Source organism: Borostomias antarcticus (genome assembly GCF_949987555.1).
Source record: "Borostomias antarcticus genome assembly, chromosome: 6".
Taxonomy (NCBI): Eukaryota; Metazoa; Chordata; class Actinopteri; order Stomiiformes; family Stomiidae; genus Borostomias; species Borostomias antarcticus.
In genome coordinates this window covers 17,917,450-17,938,649 of record NC_140239.1, presented here as the reverse complement: position 1 = coordinate 17,938,649, position 21,200 = coordinate 17,917,450, and the positions used below count along the sequence as shown (strand labels likewise).

General features: G+C 48.1%; 1 protein-coding gene across 1 annotated transcript in view; it reads left to right on the top strand.

Moving 5' to 3' along the window:
• The window catches only part of ryr3 (ryanodine receptor 3), a gene marked incomplete at both ends in the record, with an annotated part of 126,164 nt that overhangs the window by 82,521 nt on the left and 22,443 nt on the right, over positions 1-21,200 (top strand). The window contains 28 exon segments of the mRNA XM_084440034.1: positions 742-850; positions 1,597-1,717; positions 3,228-3,397; positions 3,708-3,928; positions 4,869-4,959; positions 5,491-5,631; positions 7,025-7,185; positions 7,269-7,347; positions 8,150-8,239; positions 8,411-8,557; positions 8,734-8,793; positions 10,706-10,781; positions 11,061-11,184; positions 11,394-11,509; positions 11,769-11,958; positions 12,209-12,258; positions 14,633-14,693; positions 14,961-15,199; positions 15,491-15,572; positions 15,731-15,861; positions 16,120-16,238; positions 17,610-17,808; positions 18,193-18,287; positions 18,402-18,547; positions 18,724-18,811; positions 18,947-19,030; positions 20,555-20,722; positions 20,843-20,902. Coding sequence (XP_084296160.1) covers positions 742-850; positions 1,597-1,717; positions 3,228-3,397; positions 3,708-3,928; positions 4,869-4,959; positions 5,491-5,631; positions 7,025-7,185; positions 7,269-7,347; positions 8,150-8,239; positions 8,411-8,557; positions 8,734-8,793; positions 10,706-10,781; positions 11,061-11,184; positions 11,394-11,509; positions 11,769-11,958; positions 12,209-12,258; positions 14,633-14,693; positions 14,961-15,199; positions 15,491-15,572; positions 15,731-15,861; positions 16,120-16,238; positions 17,610-17,808; positions 18,193-18,287; positions 18,402-18,547; positions 18,724-18,811; positions 18,947-19,030; positions 20,555-20,722; positions 20,843-20,902 — 3,418 coding nt within the window.

Here is a 21,200-nt window from a genome sequence, read left to right as displayed (position 1 = left end):
AGTAAACACTCAATCTGATAGAACTGAATACGTGAAGCCACTGTGCCTGACAACCCTTCCACTAATGTGAAAGTGCCTTGTGAGAATGGAAGGGAAGATGTGGTGTAAAGACACAGGAGCATGGTCTGAGAGTGACTCCCTCATCATTCACAATTCAGTCATTTAGAAGACGCTTTTATCCAAAGCCGCTAACAAGGTTTTGAGCTATGGTTGGGGTTAAAGCAACGACGAGGAGTTTTTGACTCGTTATAAAACAATCTTGTTTTAATACTGATGCCTCTACATTACCTACTGTACATTAGAAAATGCTCCCTTCAGCAAAAAGATCGTCTGTTTCTATGTTTATTCTATACTGTAGATATCTGGTCGGCTGGTCGGATCGTCCAGAAAGGATTAAACGATTTATTTACCTCGTCGCTAGTCATCCTGACAAGTAGCGACTTTCTTTTGCTGGCTTCCAAAACGAATGCTGGCTGCTCACTCTACACGAGATCTGTACGACAGGAAGCGATGGTGCTCATGGGAAATGCAGTTGCCTTTCTGGGAAAACACTACCGCTTTTGTCCACCGGTGGCGCTAAAATCAACACAAACTGAAAACTCCTCGTTGCTGCTTTAAGTACCTTGCCCAAGGGCACAACGGTAGGCGATGACTGGTCTGGCACGGTCTTGAACCAGCAACCTTTCGGTCGCCAGTCAGACCCTCTCACCACTGACCTCATGAGTCCTCTGTGTTCCTCAGGGCGGGTGAGGATGAGGAGGAGGAAGAGGTGGCACACATGGGCAACGCCATCATGTCCTTCTACTCTGCCCTCATCGACCTGCTGGGACGCTGTGCGCCTGAGATGCATGTGAGTGACCCCTGCCTATGCCCATATTCTCCACTCCCAACGACCAACATCACACGCTGGCCAACGTCAGTGTATCTCCCATGATCATCTCTTTGTTGATCTCTCTCTCTCTCTCTCTCTCTCTCTCTCTCTCTCTCTGTTGATCTCTCTCTCTCTACCCCCTCTATCTCTCTCTTTTCGGTGTCCCACTCTCTCCTATCTCTTTCTCTCGCTCTCTGTCGATCTTTCTCTCTGTCTCTCTCTCTCCCCCCTCCCCCTTCTCTCTCTCTCTCTCTCCCACACCTCTCTCTCTTCCCCTTCTCTTTCTCTCTCCCATACCTCTCTCCCCCTTCTCTCTCTCTGTCTCCCCCTTCCTCTCTCTCCCCCTTCTCTTTCTCTCTCCCACACCTCTCTCCCTCCCCCCTCTCTCTCTCTCTCTCTCTCTCTCTCCCACACCTCTCTCTCCCCCCTTCTCTCTCTTTTTCTCTCCCACACCTCTCTCTCCCCCTTCTCTCTCTGTCCCACATTTTTTTCTCTTCCCCTTCTCTCTGTCTCTCTCTCTGTCTCCCCCTTCCTCTCTCTCCCACACCTACCTCTCTCTCCCCCTTCTCTCTCTCTCTCTCCCACACCTCTCTCTCTACCCCCTTTCTCTCTCTGTCTCTCTCTGTCTCCCCCCTTCCTCTCTCTCCCACACCTCTCTCTCTCCCCTTCTCTCTCTCCCACACCTCTCTCTCTCTGCCCCCCCCCTCCCCCTCTCTCTCCCTCAGCTCATTAACAAAGGCAAGGGAGAGGCCTTGCGTATCCGAGCCATCCTGCGCTCCCTGGTCCCGACCTCTGACCTGGTGGGCACCATCAGCATCCCACTCAACATGCCCGTGATCAACCAAGGTACCACTCGCCTCTAGGGGGCGACAGGGTGGCCGGGTAGCCCAGGGAAAAGGCTCAGGGTTGTGGGGTGAGCTGGCTCCAGACGATCCGTCTCTCCACGGGTGTGATTCAGGGTCCACAGTACCGAGTTATCAGTTGACCCATGTGGTCACTGGGTGTAAAACGCAGCCTGGCGTCACCATCCTCATGATGCGAGCTCACAAGCCGCTTTCCACGGATATTGCAGAAGGTTTTTTTTTTTCCCCCGAGAAAGTCTGGCTCCCTGTAAAACAAGGTATTAAAGGTGCTATAAAAACCTTTCAAGTGTAGGCTATTGCTTGTTGTAAAAATCCTTGGAGAAGACCAAGGGCAGAGCTTATAGGGGTCAGCGTTGAGCAGAGATGTGTGGGGTGTTTTAGGTCAAGGGAAGCTAAGTCACGGTGATTGGGCCGCTCGACAGCAGGAGCAGATATCTTCTCATTATTCACCCCGGGGAGGGAGAAAACACTTCAGCCTTCGTACAAGGTCTCCATGTTTTCAATTTACTCGTAATCTAAAGCGTGTCATGTTTTGTTAGAAAACTCACAACATAGCACGTCGTCTGTGGAGCACGGCGTCAAATCCAAACGCTATCTTCGCTAGAAGAAAAAATCCAATTAAACTGTCTTTTTCCTCTTGATATACTTTCATAAGACAACTCACAGCAGCTAACAGCACACATGCACTTATGCGCGTGCACACACACACATACATACACACACTCACACACACAGTCACAACTCACAGCACCTGACATAAGTGAACATTCTCGACTTCTCAAAACTCTCTCTGCAATACTGTATGCTTCTTATCCTTCCACAAACTCCTCAGTGTGAATTATTCCACCTTGGGCGTCTCAGTCTGCCTTCCCCTCGCTCTGTTCATCTCTGTCCATATTGGACACGAAGATCCCGGCCAACCCTCCTGATCTCACTGTCCAGTCTGCATCTGTCCTTTAGACCAGCGTAGGACGGCGTATTTCTCAGGGACTGGACCAGTCAGCGTGACCTGATATGGTTCGTGTTCCAGTTGGTCCAGCTTTGTGCTCCACGACAGCGGCGCTGGCCGACATGAGGCTTACGTCATCCGTTTCACCGTAACGATTTATTGGAGGCTGATTTAATAGTTTGGAATTACATTTTGGCAAGGCCCATAAAGAACGCCTCTTGGCTCAAGTGATTTCTGCCGGAGTTGCCAGACTACAACAGACTACTTACTGTAATAAGTAAAGTGAAGCAAACCGTAAGTGTAGCGACCAGCGTGGTTTACAAGGCTACATTTAGATGGCACTGGTGATGGATGTGTTAGATGCTCAAGTGAGAATGAAAACCCATATACCTTCTATTTTGAGTGAACTTTTTCTATGTACTGTCTGTTTGCCTGTCTATCTCACCTCTAAATCTCCTCCTCCTTCTCCTCCTCCTCCTCTTTCTCCTCCTCCACCTTCCCCTCCTCCTCTTCCTGCTCCTCCTTCTCCTCTTCCTCCCCTCAGATGGTACCGTGACGGAGCCGGACATGAATGCCAGTTTCTGTCCTGACCACAAGGCCCCCATGGTCCTCTTCCTGGAGCGCGTGTATGGCATCGAAGAGCAGAGCTTCCTGCTCCACCTCCTGGAGGTGGGCTTCCTGCCGGACCTGATGGCCTCCGCCTCCCTGGACACGGTGAGTGAGAGAGAGAGAGAGAGAGAGAGAAAGAGAGAGAGAGGGAGGGAGAGAGAGAGAGAGAGAGAGAGAGAGGGAGAGAGAGAGAGAGCGCCTCCCATAAAGAAAGATAGCAGTATCAAGTACTTCACTCCCTGCACTTCCCGCCACCTCCTTTCAGTATTAGCATCTCTTGAAGTGAGATTAGCGAGGCTGTTTTACCCCATAGTTGGTCAAACTCCTTTACACGCCACTCATCCACACGCGGTCGCTGCATATTCAGCTGTGTGTCAGCTCCCGTTTCCTAACAAAAATGTTCTCTGTCCACCAGGAGGTGCTGAGCACCACAGAGACAGCCCTGGCCATGAACAGGTACATCGGCACAGCCGTGCTTCCCCTGCTGACCAGATGTGCGTCTCATTTTTCCGGCACCGAGCACAGCGCGCCGCTCGTCGACTCCACCCTGCACACCATCTACCGCTTGTCCAAAGGCCGGTCTCTCACTAAGGCGCAGAGGGACGCCATCGAGGAGTGTCTGCTCGCCATCTGCTCGTAAGACCCAACGCACCGGACGGCCAGCTGCCTGAGTGGGCTGACTGGATGACCTGTTATTAAAGTCGCAGAAACAAATTACAAAATTCTACTTTTGTTGTAATCTTATATCAAAGTATATAATTTCTTACTTCCTGGAAAACGGTAGTCACGTGCAGTTACGACAACAGGTACCTTAGATTTTAGGCCAATAATCTCACGACATCCACCCGTCAATCAACGCTATCCTTCTATTGAATCTGTCTAAAGTTCTTAAAACCCGTCCACTTGTCAATGTTCCAATCAAATTCCTCTAAACATATGTCCCACCCTCATAGCTTCCCCTGCTTCATAGCTTCATAGCTTCCCCTGGGGGGACAAATCTTTGGTCAAACTTTGCAGCCCTGCTACTACACAGTTAACAGTGTTACTGTAACTCTACTACACAGTTAACAGTGATAACTGTACTGCACAGTTAACAGTGCTAACTCTCTACTGCACAGTTAATAGTGCTAACTCTCTACTACACAACAGTGCTAAGTCTACTACACAGGTGACAGTGCTAAGTATACTACACAGGTGACAGTGCTAACTCTACTACACAGGTGACAGTGCTAACTCTACTACACAGGTGACAGTGCTAAGTCTACTACACAGGTGACAGTGCTAACTCTACTACACAGGTGACAGTGCTAAGTCTACTACACAGGTGACAGTGCTAACTCTACTACACAGGTGACAGTGCTAACTCTACTACACAGGTGACAGTGCTAACTCTTCTACTGTACACAGGTGACAGTGCTAACTCTACACAGGTGTCAGTGCTAACTCTACTACACAGTAAACAGTGCTAACTCTACACAGTTAACAGTGCTTACTCTACACAGGTGACAGTGCTAACTCTACACAGTTAACAGTGCTAACTCTACACAGGTGACAGTGCGAACTCTCTGCTCTACAGGCACCTGCGTCCCTCAATGATGCAGCAGCTGCTCAGGCGTTTGGTGCTTGATGTGCCCATGCTCACAGAGTACTGCAAGATGCCCCTCAGGGTGAGAGCACTCATCTCTACTGCTCCGTCAGGACACAGTCAGCCTGTATAGCCAACTCCCTCCCCCTTTCATCTGTTCCTGTAGGGCTGTCATCAGAGGATTTGTCATCAAGACACACACACGCACTCAAATACACACGTGCGCACGCACATACTGTACACGCAGGCACGCACACACACACTTACTTACACACGCACACACACGCACAGCACACACACACTTTCATATGTTCCCGTAGGGCTGTCATCATAGGAAATGTGATTTGTCATCAAGACACACACACGCACACACATACACATGTGCGCACGCACATACTATACACGCAGGCACGCACACACACACACTTACACACACACGCACAGCACACACACACACACACACACACTTGCTGTCATCTAGATTTCCTTTCATGATCTCACATTCCTAGTTTTATAATTTCCTCCCGCGTTCATACGCCTGTCTGCAAGTGGAAAAGGGATCTGAGTCACTCTGCTGACCGGCTCTTGTTGTGGTTGCCATGCGTTCCTGCAGCTGCTGACCAACCACTACGAGCAGAGCTGGAAGTACTACTGCCTGCCCTCGGGCCAGGGCAGCTGCGGTATGGCGTCCGAGGACGAGCTGCTCCTCACCAAGAAAATCTTCTGGGGAACCTTCGACTCCCTCTCGCATAAGGTACTACACCCATGGATGTATGAAAAGAACTGGATGCGGCATTGAAAGATGGCCGCCCATTCAGTCCAATGAAAGTTGCTCACCCAGCGCATGAAGCAAATTGAACATTTCAAATTGAGATTTCTTTTTACTTCCTCTAGGCCACAGCACCTGCACACTAGTGTTTTTCTTGGCCCTGCTTATCCCTCTCTCTCATAGACCAGCGCGGTGCTGCCATAGACGTACTTTGGGATATAAACATCTGTAAACTCCGGCTTTTGGAGGCTTCTGATTTAAAACTTGATAGTTCAAAGAGTCGTTTATGCCTGATTGATACCAAGAAACATTTATGTTACTTGCTCCAGCCGTTTCATTCCCCATGTATGTCTATGAGGAAAAACAATTTTGCTCTCACATGCGTCAGGTGACAATACCGAGCTTGGCCACTGGGCTCAGATTGCTTCACAGGCCAGAACTGCTCCCGGGGGCTTGACTGCACCGAGGATGCCGTCTTGGTCTGTAACTGAAGTAATGTACTATAATGTCCGTAATGCCAATACACTCGAGGTAGATCGTTCACAAGACTAATGAACGATCCCGTTTGACAGGAAGCACCTGCACATGTAAGCAAGGGCAACAACTCACTGTGCTTTATTACATCGTTGTGGGAACACAATGGAGACTGAAGCCTTGTGAGAAAAGCCTCCTTTTCTTTTTTCAAGCCCCCGTGTCATACCCTCCTGTCCTAGCACGCCTTTCAGGGGTTCAGCGTCGCATCTGTTGCGACTCAGTCTGGGTTCCACTGGGATGCAGATTCCTGGTAGTCTGTAGAGTGGGCGTGATGGATACGAGATGTGAAGGCTCGCTGAAAGGCCCTGGGAATGGCGCTACTGAGGCGCTAGCTCGGAGAGATGTATCATTTATCTGTCTGTGACAGATCTCCACCTTCTGCCGTTTCCCCTACCCCCCCTCACCCTCTCTCTCTCTCTCTCTCTCTCCCCTTCTCTCTCTCTCTCTCACTCTCTCTCTCCCCTTCTCTCTCTCTCACTCTCTCTCTCCCCTTCTCTCTCTCTCTCTTCCCTTCTCTCTCTCTCTCTCACTCTCTCTCTCCCCTTCTCTCTCTCTCACTTACACTCTCTCTCACTTACACTCTCTCTCTCTCTCTTCCCTTCTCTCTCTCTCTCACTCTCTCTCTCCCCTTCTCTCTCTCTCACTTACACTCTCTCTCTTTCTTTATAACCGCCGAGACAGGGAAAGCTGGGTCAGGGGACACATCTGTGCACAGTATGTTTAAGCAAGCGAAAGGCAGAGGAAAGTGAAGGACGAGCGATGAATGGAGAGAGATCTTCCAGATTGCCCCTTCTGTGTTTCATCAAGTCTTTCCCCTCCCTCTGTGGCCGTTGCCCCTCCACAGAAATACGACCCTGACCTCTTCAAGACCGCCATGAGCTGTCTGAGCGCCATCGCCGGAGCCCTCCCCCCTGACTTCGTGGACGCCAGCGGCGCCACCCTGGAGAAGCACGCCACCGTGGACGCCCACGGCAACTTCGACCCCAAACCCGTCAACACCGCCAAGTGAGCGACTGGGCCTCATCAGTCCGTCCGGGTCGTATTCAAAAAATGTTTTCCCTCCAACCGTCTCCTCTTTTTCGTTCTAGCATCTCCCTCCCTGAAAACCTGGAGTACATCGCCAACAAATACGCAGAGCATTCCCATGAGAAGTGGGCCTCGGAGAAGGTTGGTCAATTAGCTCCGGTGTTTCGCCCCCATTCAAGTTCTGTCTCGGTGGAATCAATCGTATAATTAAGCAATAAGACACGAGAGGGAGTGCTTTACTTTGGTTATTGGCATGGCTGTGGTGCGGCCGCAGGCACGATGCAAAGCGGACCACAGACGTGCCAATAACCTCAGTAAAGCAGGACCTCGAGTGTCTTATTGCTTTTATACAACAGCACTGCACTGTCATTAAATATCTGAAAAAAAAAAAAAAAGGGTTTAGTGTTCAATTTCGCTAAATTGTGTTGCTTTCGGCCCTTCGCAATCCGAAATAGTTCCATATTGTTTACCGTTGCTATAGGCAACTTGGACAGCTGGACTGGTCCACAACGGAAACAGAGCAAGCAAGCGGCTAATATGAACTTTATAAAAGTGTGTCCCAAAGTGTCTACTCGCTTTCAACTATGAAAAACAACCTTTCCAGTTTCAATAAGTGTATTACTCACAATATATTAAAGACAACGTAGTGATATGTTTACCGGTGATTTGCCCGTTGGTATATTGTGGTTATAGCACGGCTTGGAATGCGTCTTAGCCAATCACAATGCGTGGTCGGAACTAGCTGTTGTATAAACCACCTTATGCTACAGTACATGCGTTAAACGTTCCATGTCTCTGTTCCCCGGCCGGGTCGACGCCCTGTTCTCCTGTTCTCCTGGCCGGGTCGACGCCCTGTTCTCCTGTTCTCCTGTTCTCCTGGCCGGGTCGACGCCCTGTTCTCCTGTTCTCCTGGCCGGGTCGACGCCCTGTTCTCCTGCGGCAGCTGACGGCAGGATGGACGCTCGGGGACGCTGTGGACGACCAGGCCAAAACCCACCCGCTGCTGAAGCCCTTCAAAGAGCTGAGTGAGAAGGTGCGGTACCACCGCAGGATGTGGAGGACTTAAACCGCCTCATAAGTGATGACAGATTATGACTGGAAGTCGTGTGTGTGTGTGTGTGTGTGTGTGTGTGTGTGTGTGTGTGTGTGTGTGTGTGTGTGTGTGTGCGTGTGCGTGTGCGTGTGTGTGTGTGTGTGTCTATAGGAGAGAGAGACGTACCGCTGGCCAGTGAAGGAGTCCCTGAAGAGCATGCTGGCCCTTGATTGGAGCGTTGAGAGCAGCAGGGAGGGGGAGGCCATGCTGCAGCAGAAGGAGAGCGAGAAACAAAAGAAGATCTCTGAGTCGGCTCCGGTGAGGAAGAAGCGCTCAGCTGTGCACGGAGCGTTCACACTGCTCTTACATGTTACATCTGTTGAGCTTGTTGTTGTTCTGTTGTTGTTCATAACTGTTGATCATAATTGACATTCTGTCGGAGGGAGAGAAAGCCGCGTTCTTCGACTGAAGAGTGTGTTGTGTTCTCTCCGCAGGGCGCGTTCGCCCCGGTACCCCTGGAGCTGCTCAACGTGACTCTGTCCAGAGAGCTGCAGGTCGGTGGGGCCAGCTTCTCCTCTCTGAGCGTGTTACAGTACCTACACTGCACTGTGACTTAAAGGACTAGTTTGATATTTAGCATCATACACCCTGTTATAAGGTTATTTACGGTCGTAATACCGTACAACGGTCCATATAACAATTTTGACAGACGGTGCACTCTTGACTTTGCACCCTTGCTCATGTCACAGTCCATAGAGATTCATTGTGTACTCAGCTGGGATATGAGCAATAATTCGAGTGTACAACATTTTCATGATATTTCTATGATCCTACTGTGAATAACCTTCTAACACGGCTTATGATGCTAAATACCACATTACTCCTTTAACCATAGCTGCGTCACTTTAGCCCAAAGCACACGGCAAACGACAGGCGTCCACAGAATGTTCTGTGACAGTGGAATCAATTAGAATCCCTTTGTTTTGAGCAAGGTAAAGCACATAAATCAATCAATCAATCAATCAATCAAAGCTTTATTTGTATAGCGCATTTCATACCCAGAGGCAACACAATGCGCTTTACAGAGAACAAGGGAGGTGGGCATACGACCCACCCCTACATATTCCAGAGGGAAGCAAAAAAACAGTATCATCCAGGGGCCAGAAAAGTGACCTGTAAAAATTCTTCCCTGACCCCTCTCAACGAGGCGATCGAGCAAGCTCCTGGAGTATGTTTGTCTACCGGCTAAGAACATTTATAAAGCAATCAATTACATTAAATTAAATTTTCAGAGTAAGAGAGGCTAAAAACATCATAGGAGAGACATGGCAAACACTGGTGTATGTCTGTGTGTGCGTGAATGTGCCTGGGCCCAGATAGAGGCAGGGATTGGGGTAGGGAGGGGGTCATACGTGCAGTTTTTGATCAGGGGGGGCATTCAGTGACTGCCTGGACCAGAGCTACTGTAAGCAACACGGCAAGTCAGATTATGGGCCTATATTCATTCACATAGGCAAGAAAACATAGGCCTACGAAAGTTTCAAAGCCTAGGGTATATGAATATTTAATAATATTTAATTAATTCAACGTGTTGAATAGCCTGCTACTGAAATATGCTACATGAAGTGTCAACATTCTTGTATCAAGAATACAGTATTATGATTGAAAACGCCCACACGTATTAAATACTTAAGCTAATCAATGAGAACAAATACATGCTTTTAGGCAGAGTTTACAGACTTTTTATTACTTCATTAAAACAGAATGTATGCTACGCCTTTCATGTCGGGCTGTGTCATTATAAACAGCGTATTAGAATCCAGCAATAGCCTCTTCACATATAGCCTATCTGCATTTATATCAAAGAATAATCACCAAAAGAATAATACTGCGTGCATAATCGATTTGACAACTGGACAATGGATACGTTGCACAGCAAATATGCATTATCCAACAGTTCGTTCATGGCTAGCAATATAGGCCTACAGATATGGGATTAGCTCATGTTTGGGTTGTTGTCAAAGCTGCCACTCTTATGTTGCTATATAGCCTACAATTATCAGAACAATATGAACATTCAGTTGAAAGTTTTCCATCCACCCATAACTGGATGAGGAATAAGCACCGCAAAGCGATCAATTCTCACGCAAGCAGGAGCCAGGCTGTTCAGTGCATTTCTCCGATCCGGTCGGGGGTAGGGTGGGGGTGGGAAAAGGATACGGACCCGGGTTAGGGGGAGAGGAAGGGGGACTGGGCCCAGGTCCAGGCCTAAAGCCGGAAGTGGACTGGTGTATGTGAGGGGGAGGGGATCTGAGCCCACATGGAATGTGCCTGTCCCTATAGGCAAAGTGACAATGTCTAATTAAGTGTAGCGTGGAGGCATGGGAGTCATACTAGCACCATACCGTGCCGGTACCGTAAAGCATAAAGCAGAACTGAACTTTACATCTCTGATGTTCCTGGCAGGGCATGGTGGAGGTGGTGGCAGAGAACTACCACAACATCTGGGCCAAGAAGAAGAAGACTGAGCTGACTGGCAAAGGTGCAAACTATGAGCTCTACTGCACATCCTCAGTCAAGCCACGCTTACTTTATCTCCTTCCTTCCTTCCTCCTTCCTTTCGTCCTTCCTTCCCTCCCTCCTTTCTTCCTTCCTTCCTTTTTAAAAAGTAATTATCACAGATCTGGTCACACACTTCAGATGCTCCAGCTCTTCTCTGTCTGTCTGTCTGTCTGTCTGTCTGTCTGTCTGTCTGTCTGTCTGTCTGTCTGTCTGTCTGTCTGTCTGTCTGTCTGTCTGTCTGTCTGTCTGTCTGTCTCAGGGGGAGGAACCCACCCGTTGCTGGTGCCCTACGACACCCTGACTGCCAAGGAGAAGTATAGGGACAGAGACAAGGCCCAGGAGCTCATCAAGTTCCTGCAGACCAACGGCTACACCATCAGCAGGTAAGATGGGCTCACAGCTTCTAATGGATTTTAAGAGTTTCTCACAGCTTCTAATGGATTTCAAGAGTTATTATGGCTTATAATGGATTTACTTTCTAGTAATGTAGTTATTACTCATGTTTGATAATTATGTGGTAATTGCCCTGGTAAAGTCATGGCACTAATATAGAAGGTAAAAATCATGAAACATCTATCCTCCCCTGCTGTAGAGAGCTGAAGGGCATGGAGCAGGACTCGTCCTTCATGGAGAAGAGGTTTGCCTACAAGTTCCTGAAGACTCTGCTGAAGTATGTGGACTCGGCCCAGGAGTTCATCGCTCACCTGGGTGAGTGGTCAAGTGTTGGCTCACATCCACACAGAATCCACCTTTGATTAAAATGTTTCCACTGCTGAAACACCAAATTCCCCCCCTAGGGTGATAAAGTATCTGTCTATCTAAAACCATGACATGTCCCTTAGTGGGGGAGAGGCCTAGTCGTCTAGATATAGCAAGCAGGCCGAGCACAATCGATAAGTAAGGTGAATTCATAAGATGTGGGTCTACTGGGTCTATTCCACTCATCTTGGGACCTAATTAATTCCAGAGGCTATGGCTACTAGTGGGAAGACAGACAAGTCACCTCACGACCAGGAAATCAAGTTCTTCGCCAAGGTTCTGCTCCCTCTGATCGACCAGTACTTCAAGAACCACTGCCTCTACTTCCTGTCTACGCCCAGTAAGAACCTGAGCAGCAGCGGCTGTGCCTCCAGCAAGGAGAAGGAGATGCTCACCAGGTACCAGAGAAGTTCCTCAGCACAGTCTGTTCAACATTGATACTGTAGGTCTCAGGCCTCCATCTTGGTGTTGAGCTACTCAAACTGGCATGGGAAGGATAGGAGTTTCATTTCAAACTGGATAATGGACATGCAATCCTCCACTCTGCTTTGAGTGGAACTTTTTTTTCTCTTTTTCTATTCTCTCTATCCCTCCACTGCTCTGTGTTCATTTCATCCTTTTCCTTCTCCCTTCCTCTCATCTTCACAGCCTGTTCTGTAAGCTAGCAGCGCTTGTCCGACACAGGATCTCCCTGTTTGGTAAGCCGGGCCCCCTCTCTCTCTCTCTCTCTCTCTCTCTCTCTCTCTCTCTCTCTCTCTCTCTCTCTACCCGTGGGCCACAGTGCCCCTTTTGTGAGGAGAAGCTCTGGGGCCTCATTTATCATTGAGGTACGCCTTCTTTTACACGGTCTTTTTCGCGAGTTCAGGCGTACGCCATTTGCCCCCCCCACATTGCGATTTATCAAGCCGTAAGGGCGAAAATTTAGTCGCCTTTCTCCGCGCTTTTGTAGGACACCTCTCCAGTTGGCGTACCGATTTACACGGTGTTCTACGCCCTTCTTGAACACAGGGGGAACTGGCGACGCAGGTGGTGCGTCGGTGAATTACTATGTTTGACGGAGAGAATAAGAGCGACAGTTCATGAACGCACAATCATGTAGGCTAATAGCCCAATTCAGCACCAATATATATCGCAATGCTAGATTAGACGTGTCCTCTAACCGGCTCATTCATGGTCCGATATGGATTTGTTCCCCAAACGGAACCTATGCGCTGTCCCAAACCTTTCCGCGCTATATGTCACACACCTAATGCAGGCACTCCATCAAACGGCAATAATTGACCAATTAGATTGTCATTAATATGTGATCATGTGGACCTGTTTGCTCTTTGGTAAGCATATAAATGACAGTCCTCCTGTGCGTAATGCGAGCCTAAATGAATCCGGCGCTACTCGGCCTACTGGCCCGAGATAGAACTCCAAAGAGGTGACGGCGATGGCGACTGCACCCACATAAGGGCACCATCAGTGAATGAATACGTCTATGTGAATCGCTAAAATGTGCACACTAGAAATACCCAAATCATATGTGACATGCTCATCACAAGTGTAGTGGCACGGTGGCCTGGCTCCACGCATGACTCATTCATCCTGGCGCACAGCAGGGTAGGGCTAGACTGGAGGCAGGCGCTGCGCGTGACGGCTGGCTTATTGGTGTGTGCATAGCCAAGATACATATTCTTTGTCTTATTTACTTTAATCTTTATTAGCATTTTCCATCCATACAACGACAATACAATAAAACATAAAAACTTACAATAACAGCTTATGGGTACTTCCATCCATGCAGCTTTTTTTTCTTACTCAAATATGACAATTTTAATATTAGTGGTATCATCACACTTCCTTCTATAATCCATCCATATTTCCCATCTCCCTTCAAACTTTCCTTCATGCATCCTCAATGCATGCGTGAACCTCTCCCTAACATACATCTCCTCCACAACACCCAGCCACTGCACCTTGGTTGGGGGTTCCACCTTATACCAAGCCCTCGTTATTGTCTTTTTACTAGCAACCAATAGTACTTTCACTAGGTATCTGTCCCCTCCTTGTACATCATCCCGTGTTATGTTTGCCAAGATATATATTCAAAGCTGATAAGAAGGTGGAAGTCGGCGCGCTGGAGGTGGAGGCTGCAACTCGCGGGGGCACGACCGTCAGGTCCAGGACCACTGCAGACTCCCCCTCCTCTGAGTCCCACCCCACGTCAGAGTCTGGAGAAACAATTTCAATCATTTTCTTTGAGTTTGTCTGTGAACTTGATTATGCATTAAACATTTCATTGTGCAGCCATATTCATTTGATATGTTTTTCTGTTGGCAGTCAAATAAATGCTGTGATTTACCGGGTGATTTAGATGAGTCTTAATTTCCCAGAGGGGAAAATGTTTAATGTGTTCTAACATTATGAAGTGGTCATCTGCGTTATTGTTCCCTGTTTTTGGTCCTAATTTAATCATAGCCTACCACAGAATGTTTGCTTCACTCGCAGCCACATGTTACAGTAGGCTATGTCCGTGTATGCCCAATCCTAGATGCACAACACGTAGCTAAAGTAGGCTACTAAGCTGTAGGAGCAAACAGACAAACGTAGGCGATTTATACCTTCCGAAGAGGATTGCCTTCCTCACGTGGACCTCACCAACTAGCACATGCACCTCCGTCTCCGAAAAGTTCCTCTTCTTTGCTCTTCGTTCCATGTTTCATTGTCCCGCCTGGGTGCTCCACGCTACCTTTTTAAGCCGGTTCCTTCCGGGAAACCACGTTTGTCCACTCATGGTTGTGACCATATATGGTTGGATTAGGGCGTGGAGGGGGCGGAACACGGGGCGCGTGCGCGTACGCTCCCTTCCCCGCCCGTCTCGGATTTACCGTGCAGAAAAGGGCATACGACATTTTTGATAGATCCGAAAAGCGTGTAAATATTCTCGTCGTACGCTACATTGTGCATTTTCCGCGTTTTCGTCGTACGCCCTCTTTTACACCTGAATTTACACGCTCTTTGATAAATGAGGCCCCTGGAGTCTGTAACATGCTCGGTAATCCCTGTATCTATGTGTTTACCCTACAGGAACTGATTCTGCCATCATGGTTAGCTGTCTAGACATCCTAGCTCACTCGCTGGACTTGAGGTGGGTATCTAAATGAGACACCGTGCACTTCCTTTCCAAATCCAGTGTTTTTTTCCGCACATAAAGCTTGTCTGTACTGAATAAGAAAGGGTGAGGGAGACACTGTTAAAAGCATGTCCGGTGATGACGAGAGTTCAAAATATAATAATATGGAAGTTGAGGTTGAGAAAATATAATAATATGGAAGTTGAGGTAATATGGAAGTTGAGGACTTTTTTTAAGCATTGAAAAGACACGACAGCCTGTGTCCCTCCTTCCCTCCAACAGAACGCTGATGAAGTCCGGCTCGGAGCTGGTGAGGGCGGGCGTGCGCACGCTCTTTGAGAACGCGGCGGAGGACCTGGAGAAGACCCTGGAGACGCTCAAACTGGGGAAGTTCACCCAGTCGCGCGCCCAGATGAAGGGCATGACCCAGAGCTTCAACTACATGACGGCCGCCCTGCTGCCCATCCTCACAGGCCTGTTTGAGCACATCACCCAGCACCAGTTTGAGGCGGACCTGCTGTGTGAGTCCTGGCTGCTCTCTCTCCCTTTCAAACACTTCCTGCCTTCAATAACGACTAATTGAGTAGTGACACCCAGTTTTGGAGTGCAGGACTGGAGCACTGACTGACGATATTGTTTGTAATACAGATCAGTGCAATATTTACCACCCAGCACCTCTGAACTTAATATGCATTTATTTAATTCCTAGTTATGTCATTGTGTATTGCTTGTTTGCTTCATGTCTGGCTGCATAACAATTTTCTCTTTGTGAGATAATAAATATGACCTTTACCTGTGTGTGTGTGTTTCAGTGGATGATGTCCAGCTGTCCTGCTATCGTATCCTGACCTGCCTCTACGCGCTCGGGACCGGGAAGTACATCTTTGTGGAGAGGTAACTCCGTCGTGACACGGCAACACTTACAACTGTATGAAGTCATCTTTTTTTGTAAACACCGTATGGATCCCTGTGTGTGTGTGTGTGTGTGTGTGTGTGTGTGTGTGTGTGTGTGTGTGTGTGTGTGTGTGTGTGTGTGCGTGCGTGCTCTCCAGGCATCTTCCAGCCCTTGGCAAGTGTCTGGCCATCCTGGTGGGGGCCATGCCCGTGGCCTTCCTGGAGCCCCAGCTCAACGCCCACAACCCCCTCTCCGTCTTCAACACCAAGACCCCTCGAGAGAGAGCCAGTAAGTCAGCACGCAGTTACAGTACACCATTGACACACCCTACACAGTAATGTACATCACAGTACAACAATCACATAATCACAATCTTCACAGCCCGCAGCTGTGGTTTCCAAACAGCACCTTTTGGAGCTGAAAAGGCTTCTCTTTGGAACCTTTTTCAGAGGGTTCTTAATATGGTTCTACTGTATATAGCAGCTTTTAGAGTGTATTACTAGTGTGTCTGCTAGTGACCGATGGATGTTGTCCTGTCCTGTCCAGTCCTCAGTATGCCGGACACAGTGGAGGAGATGTGTCCAGACTTGCCCGGTCTTCCCGGCCTGCTGAAGGACATCAGCGACGTCTCAGAGTCCGGCGCACGCTACACAGAGATGCCTCAGGTCAGCAGGCCTGGGAGGGGATAGTCATGTCTTTTTTTTAGGGATGTACGATATATTGGCTGTCATATCGGTATCGGCCGATGTTAGTCATTTTTTAATATATCGTTATCGGTCCGATGTGCAAAACAGGGCCGGTGTGAACAGCAGATCATTATTTCTGTCTAGCTGCTGTTGTGTGTTGTTGTTGTTGAGAGGAAACAATTCGGTAAATCTATGATTTATCGGCTTTTCCAAAGGTTTTCTAAATAGAGACAGTGTTTCCATGTGTTTTTCAGTATATATATTTGATCATCACAGAAACTTGTTTTTATACAGATCATATCGACATTGGTAAATATTGGTTAATGGCCATAATAGCAATGTTAATTGGTATCGGCCAAAATTTTCAGATCGGTGCATCCCTAATTCTTTGTTATTTTTTAAATGTATTATTGATCTACCCTTTATTTAATCATCACCATGTTGGTCCCACTGAGATTAAAAATTATATTTCTCAAAAGAGAGCTTACATTGATGATCACTAGTATTGCAATCTTTTCTGACTAACTGCAATGATGGAGCTTTCCAGACCAGAAGCTCTCTGGTGAGGGGGTGGAGGCGACAGAAGTGCAGAAAGCCCACAGCAATCGTGACAGACCAGTCGAACTGAGTCACATTTAACACTAGAAGCGCCAAGCATTTGAAACTTACCAGCATCGCCTTGGAGTGGGTGAAATGCCCCCACAGTCTTTAGAATGGGAGGCTGTTACTGACACATACTGACCACTAGATGGCGCTCGTGTGTGTGTGTGACACCAAATGCGGCTGTAGCCTATCGGTATTATCAAATAGAAAGCATATCACTGATAACACTGGAAAAATAAGAACACATTGGCACAGTATGATGTAGGCCTATTCACCTATTGAGCAATGGATGGATGGATTTATGGATGAATTCTATGTTTAGAAAAAATGAAAAGGTTTGCCTCTTGGCTCTTGGGCTGTGTGAGAGTGGTGCAGATGCGTAAGGCCAGGAAAGGTATAATGTAAATTGAAGGAGGTGGCCTGCACACTGCTCAATTCACCTTACGCTGGTGTAGGCTTGTGTTGCGGATTTACCACATTAGTTATTATTTTCGGTATTTGAGCTGAAAGGTATTTTTCTTAACATGTATTATGATATATATTATACTAAATAAATATATAATATTTGGGCGGGTTTTTATCGCATTGGGGGGATTTGGAGCACTCTGGCAATCCGGCTTGTTTACATCCGGACGTGAAGTATGTAGCAACATTCTGTGGAGGGCAGTAATAGTTGCATCAACACTGCTGGAAATAAGTCGTTATGAACACATTATCTAGCGCTGCTGGACACCTTCCTCCCCGCAGGTGATCGAGGTGATCCTGCCCATGCTGTGCAACTACCTGTCCAACTGGTGGGAGAAAGGTTCGGAGAACTCCGCCCCTGACGCCCTCTGCAGCACCACCGTCACCTCCGCCCACCTCAGCATCATCCTGGGGAACATCCTCAAGATCCTCAACAACAACCTGGGCATCGACGAGGCCTCCTGGATGAAGAGACTGGCAGGTTAGCAGGCCGACAGGCTGACAGGCTGACCGGATGGATGGATGGATGGATGGATGGATGGATGGATGGATGGATGGATGGATGGATGGATGGAGGGATGGAGGGAGGGAGGGAGGGAGGGAGGGAGGGAGGGAGGGAGGGATGGATGGATGGATGGATGGATGGATGGATGGATGCCTCTCAGTCTGGTTGCATTTCAGAGCCTAGGCGGTACTTCGTGGGCTACACAAGGGGTTAGAGGTCAAGCTAACCCCAAAGTGATTTATGTGTTTTAGCATGAGGTTCATCGGTTTTTGTCAGTCTCTCCTGCGTTTGTCACAACTCTGTGGGACGTTTGTTGCAGTTTCCCTGTGAGATGTTTTTCTATTCCTCTTGTCACTGCAGTTTACTCTCAGCCAATCATCAGCAAAGCTGCCGCCGACCTCCTGAACAGCCACTTCCTGCCTACGCTGGAGAAACTGAAGAAGAAGACGGTGAAGGTGAGAGGATATGGCTCTTACGTGACACACTGTAGCCTGCGTCTCGCATAATATTGCTCAACACCAAACAAGCGACAGTACGCCAGCGTGATGATGTCATCACCGTGCGCCCAGGTGGTGGCTGAGGAGGAGCTGCTGAAGGCCGACAGTAAGGCGGACACCCAGGAGGCGGAGCTCCTCATCCTGGATGAGTTCGCCGTGCTCTGCAGAGACCTCTACGCCTTCTACCCCATGCTCATCGGCTACGTGGATATCAACAGGTACAGTAGGCTAGGCTATTCTAGGCTAGGCTAGGCTAACACCAATTGTCACTACCGGATAGTGCATCACAAACTCATATTAATCTACAGTGACTCCTCCTAACACAACAAGGAGATCCAGGGGGGGTAATTTTCCAGGCAGATGAGACAGTGTGTCTGTGTGTTCCCCCGCCCAGGTCTAGATGGCTAAAGCAGCCAGATGCGGATTCTAACGAGCTCTTCAAGATGGTAGCGGAGATCTTCATCCTCTGGTGCAAGTCACACGTAAGGCTGTCCTGTCAGCAAAGAAATACTCACCACATACAGTAGTTTTCAGTGAAGGAGATTTCCCTGCTTGAGCTGTTTTAAAGATGTGTTCCCTCTCTCTCTCTCTGTGCTCTCGTTCCTTAACGCTTACAGAACTTCAAAAGAGAAGAGAAGAACTTTGTGGTTCAGAATGAAATTAACAACCTGGCCTTCCTAATGGGAAACAGCAACTCCAAGGTAAAGCCAAGCGAGTGTTTAGCTCTGTAAACTACTGTAGATGCTATCGCCAATATCTCTGTCTATGCCAGTGTCTTTGGCTGACCAGCTGTGAGTTAAGTGAGTCAGCATGGCCAGCAGCGCTCTCCCCCTGGAGAAATGGCTGCCCTTTATCCCTCCTGAAATCTGGTCTGGAGTAATCCACCAGGGGTTTGAGGGAGACGTACTGTATTTGGTCTCTCAGCAGCCCTAGCCTGTGTTTTCTCCCTCTCTGCTGCTCTCTCTGTCAGCCCTTTTAGAAAGGCTTACCCTAAACGTCACCCCAGAGGACGACGTCAAGCTTCTCTAACCGTAGCAAGGTTATAATAGTTTTGCTGTTTTCATTAGTTTTTATTTTTATATCGTTTTAACTTTTTGTTTTCAATTTCAGTTTAGTTTTGATTAGTTTTAAAGAAGGTTTGCTAGTTTAGTTTATTTTTTATTTTTTGAAATTGCTTAGTTTTAGTTTAGTTTTTATTAGTTTCAGTATTAGTTTTAGTTTTTTTTTCTTCTGCGCTAGCCTCGTGAGACCATCCTGATCTAACAAGCTCATGTTGTTTCACTCCGTGTGAAACAAACCATCTGGCGCACGTCAGGTTACTTCTGCGCAGGGACACAGCAAAAAGAAATGGAGGATAGATTTAATATCCACCCAAAATAGTAGGCTTATGTATGAAATGAAAAAGACTAAAACTAAGGACATTTTCTCAATAATTTTAGTTTATTTTAGTTAGTCTTGTAAACACACAATACAGTTTTACTTAGTTATTGTTTTTTTGTAAAGTCTAGTTTTTATTTTTATTTCAGTTAACTAAAATGTTCTTTCACACCTAGTTTTCGTTTTTTAGTTAGTTTTCGTTAACTATAATAACCTTGAACCGTAGTCGACTTTTCCTAGAGATAGACCAGGCAGAGGAAAGGATCCGCTTTCAACGGCATGTGTCCTGCGCTCTGTGTTGAGTATGCTGTGTTCACGCACTGAACAAGTTTGAGATGCATATCAGACGCGCTATACATCATCTTGACTGCTGGTCGACGCCCCTTTAATCGAAACGTCTACACAGAACTTTATAAAAGCAATTTGTCACGCTGAGGGTTTCCTGGAGTGAACGCGAGTCGGTTGTTGATCATACGGCTGTCGGAGTTTGGTCCCCACAGCGACTGCTGTCAAAAGTCAAATATATTGTCTGTGCACTTCAGCAGAGCCAAGGCATCTATTCCCTTCGACTGACTCGACCCTCTGACTCAAATACTTAGCAGAATCCCCTGACGACTGACAAGTCCAGACCCTGAGGGGCTAAAGACCGGCCCGGCACTCACCGTGTACCGAATCGTCTTTCTATAACCATCATTTATCCAGGAGGGCTCAACTAAGAGCCAGTTATTACCATGACGCCCAGTGGAGCCTGTTAGAGACCTCCGGCTCTGTAGAGGGAATTCTGTCAGATAACTCGAGGGGGGGGGGGGATCCCGGTCGAGTAACTCGTCCCGCCTTCACCCCCGCAGTCGGGCGGCGACCATGAGAGGAAGAACAGGAAGCGGCGCGGCGAGCTGTACTCCGTCCAGACCTCCCTGATCGTGGCGGCCCTGAAGAAGATGCTGCCCATCGGGCTGAACATGTGCACCCCCGGGGACCAGGAGCTCATCAACCTGGCCAAGACCCGCTATAGCCTGGTGAGCTGAAGCCCCGCCCCCGCCCACATGCTGTGTGTTTAGGAACGTAGGGGCGGGATCGGCCGGAGACGTGCATGCACTGGACATCTTTCTCCATCTTGTCTCATTTCCCTCCAACAGAAAGAAACGGACGATGAGGTGAAGGATTACTTGCGCCAGAACTTCCATCTTCGAGATAAGGTGCGTTGGTTAGGAATACATTTTGGCTAGCTTTGTGAGTAATCTACATAACATGTTTTGTATGTACGGTACATGATAACTGCTTTGCGCGCGTGTGTGTATGTCTGTGTGTGTGAGTGTGCGTGTGTGTGCGTATGTGTGTCTGGCGGTGTGTGTGCATGTGTGTGTGTGTGTGTGTGCATGTGTGCGTGTGTGTGTGTGTGTGTGTGTGTGCGTATGTGTGTCTGGCGGTGTGTGTGTGTGTGTGTGTGTGTGTGTGTGTGTGTGTCTGGCGGTGTGTGTGTGTGTGTGTGTGTGT